The following is a 2500-nucleotide window of genomic DNA, read 5'->3' as shown; positions in this document are numbered from 1 at the left end:
GGCCAGCCCTCCAAATCTCCGAAATGAGGCTGGAAGCAGCGCAACCAAGAGGAAAGCTATGAAATTAAGAGAATAGACTATGGGGAATAATTTAATACATATTTGTGGAAAAAAGATATCAAATTAAATGTATACGGTATTCTGATGATGTTTAGGCCAGCAGAGAAGGCCTTGCTGGCCCTGACGGCCCACCCCAGAGTAATATTCAGAACTTTATTTAGGTCAGTACATAGTATAGTATGAATCATTAATGCTTTTGCTTTTAATGGTAGACAGACATTCCCCTGACCAACCATTGGCTATCGTCCAGTGATGTCAGAGGTGAGTGCTTGTTCAATAACCCTCGCCTCGCAAACCTTGCTATGCTACGAGAGAATGGACGTGAAATATTGATGGAAATAGCTAAAATATTAATGCTTCTCACACACACACACACACACACACACACACACACACACACACACACACAGCTGAGACTCAGCTAGCGAAACGGTTCTTTTGGTTCTGTCTACTGTGAGCTTTAGCTTGAGAGGTTTTCTGTGTATATCCCAGAGATTCCTATTTGTGGAAGGAACTGGCTATGAAATATAGAAGTGCTTTTATTACCAGACAGTAACCGAGTTGACATTGATATTCCAATTGATGTGGGAGGGGCTTGTGCCCTGACCTCGCTGTAAGTCCAACCCTGGCCTCCTAATCTCATTTCATCCCTCTCTCATCATATCATGTTTGATGTCCAGGCTATCAGAGCCTTCATCATCATCATCAGCAGCAGCAGCAGCATCATCATCATCATCATCATCATCATCATCATCATCATGTAATTCTACGTAGGATATAGCAGAAAATAGGGGCGTCTGTGGCTCCAGGGGTAGAGCTGTCGTCTAATGATCGCAAGTTCGACGGTGAATGGGTGAATGAGAGGCCGTTGTAAAGCACTTTGGAATAAGGCGCTGTATACATAAGTGCAGTCCATTTACCATTTAGTTTAGATTAGATTAGATTAGATTAGATTAGATTCAACTTTATTGTCATTGCAGAGTACAAGTACCAGACAACTGTGTCTCCTGAGACATCTACTACCCCCTGTACTGTTTCTCCAGAGATATCTACTACCCCCTGTACTGTCCCTCTTGAGACATCTACTACCCCCTGTACTGTCCTGAGACATGTCCCTCCTGAGACATCTATACCCCACAGCACTGTGCCTTCTGAGACATCTACTACCCCCTATAGTGTGTCTCCAAAGATTTCTACTTCCCCCCTTGTACTGTTTCTCTTTTCTTTCTTCTTCTATCACGGAGACTGCCAATGGCCCCTGGCCTGAGCTAGATTACTCTTCCTGCTACGACCGGTGAATTGATGATTCACTTGCTTAGTCAAATGTATTGATTGTAAGTCGCTTTAGAATAAGGCGTCTGCTAAATGGCAAAAATGTTAATGTAAACAACGAAATGCAGAATATTGAGTTAATGTCCAGATCTGTTGTTGTGTGCATGCTGCCTATGGCCAGGCCCACGAGTTACATCCTGGTGTGTGTGTGTGTGTGTGTGTGTGTGTGTGTGTGTTGTTGTATGTTGTGTGTACATGCTGCCTATGGCCAGGCCCTTGAGTTAACATCCTGGTGTTGTGTGTTGTGTGTTGTGTGTTGTGTGTTGTGTGTTGTGTGTTGTGTGTTGTGTGTTGTATGTTGTGTGTTGTGTGTGCTCCCTATGTTCAGATCCATAAGGCCCGTAAGTTAATGCCCTGGTGTGTTGTGTGTGTGTGTGTGTGTGTGTGTGTGTGTTGTGTTTGTGTTGTGTGTGCATGCTGCCTACGTTCAGGCCCATATGGCCCCTGAGTTAATGCCCTGGTGTGTGTGTGTGTGTGTGTGTTGTGTGTGCATGCTGCCTACGTTCAGGCCCACGAGCGGCTGGAGGAGCCCAAGCTGGAGGCGGTGAGAGACAACAACATGGAGCTGGTCCAGGACATCCTGAGGGAGCTGACCCCCCTCACACACAGCAGCACCGCCGCCGACGAGCTGGCCGCCATCCTGAAGGAGCCGCACTTCCAGGTCAGCTCACCCGTGTCCCCTAACCCTAACCTGGGATCCCTGGGAAGGCCCTAACCTTCACTGTAACCTTAACCCTTAACACTAGAACAGCCACGGGTGGGGTCATTAACACTAGAACAGCCACGGGTGGGGTCATTGACACTAGAACAGCCACGGGTGGGGTCATTGACACTAGAACAGCCACGGGTGGGGTCATTAACACTAGAACAGCCATGGGTGGGGTCATCAACACTAGAACAGCCATGGGTGGGGTCATTTAACACTAGAACAGCCATGGGTGGGGTCATTTAACACTAGAACAGCCATGGGTGGGGTCATTAACACTAGAACAGCCATGGGTGGGGTCATTTAACACTAGAACAGCCATGGGTGGGGTATTTATTTTTTTATATCTTTGCACTCGATCAAATTCTAGGACCCTCCTTTCATGACGTTTCCTAGATATGT

At 46.7% G+C, this 2500-nt stretch overlaps 1 protein-coding gene across 2 annotated transcripts in view; it reads left to right on the top strand.

Annotated features, from left to right (window-relative positions):
- The window catches only part of mpp2b (MAGUK p55 scaffold protein 2b), a gene marked incomplete at both ends in the record, with an annotated part of 75663 nt that overhangs the window by 33380 nt on the left and 39783 nt on the right, over positions 1–2500 (top strand). For both annotated transcript variants that reach the window (XM_080541685.1, XM_080541684.1), the window contains one exon: positions 1901–2053. In XM_080541685.1, coding sequence (XP_080397811.1) covers positions 1901–2053 — 153 coding nt within the window. The remainder of the gene's footprint in view (positions 1–1900; positions 2054–2500) is intronic.

The sequence above is a fragment of the Nansenia antarctica genome (assembly GCF_963989245.1).
Source record: "Nansenia antarctica genome assembly, chromosome: 11".
Classification (NCBI taxonomy): domain Eukaryota; kingdom Metazoa; phylum Chordata; class Actinopteri; order Argentiniformes; family Microstomatidae; genus Nansenia; species Nansenia antarctica.
This window is presented reverse-complemented; position numbering and strand designations above follow the sequence as displayed.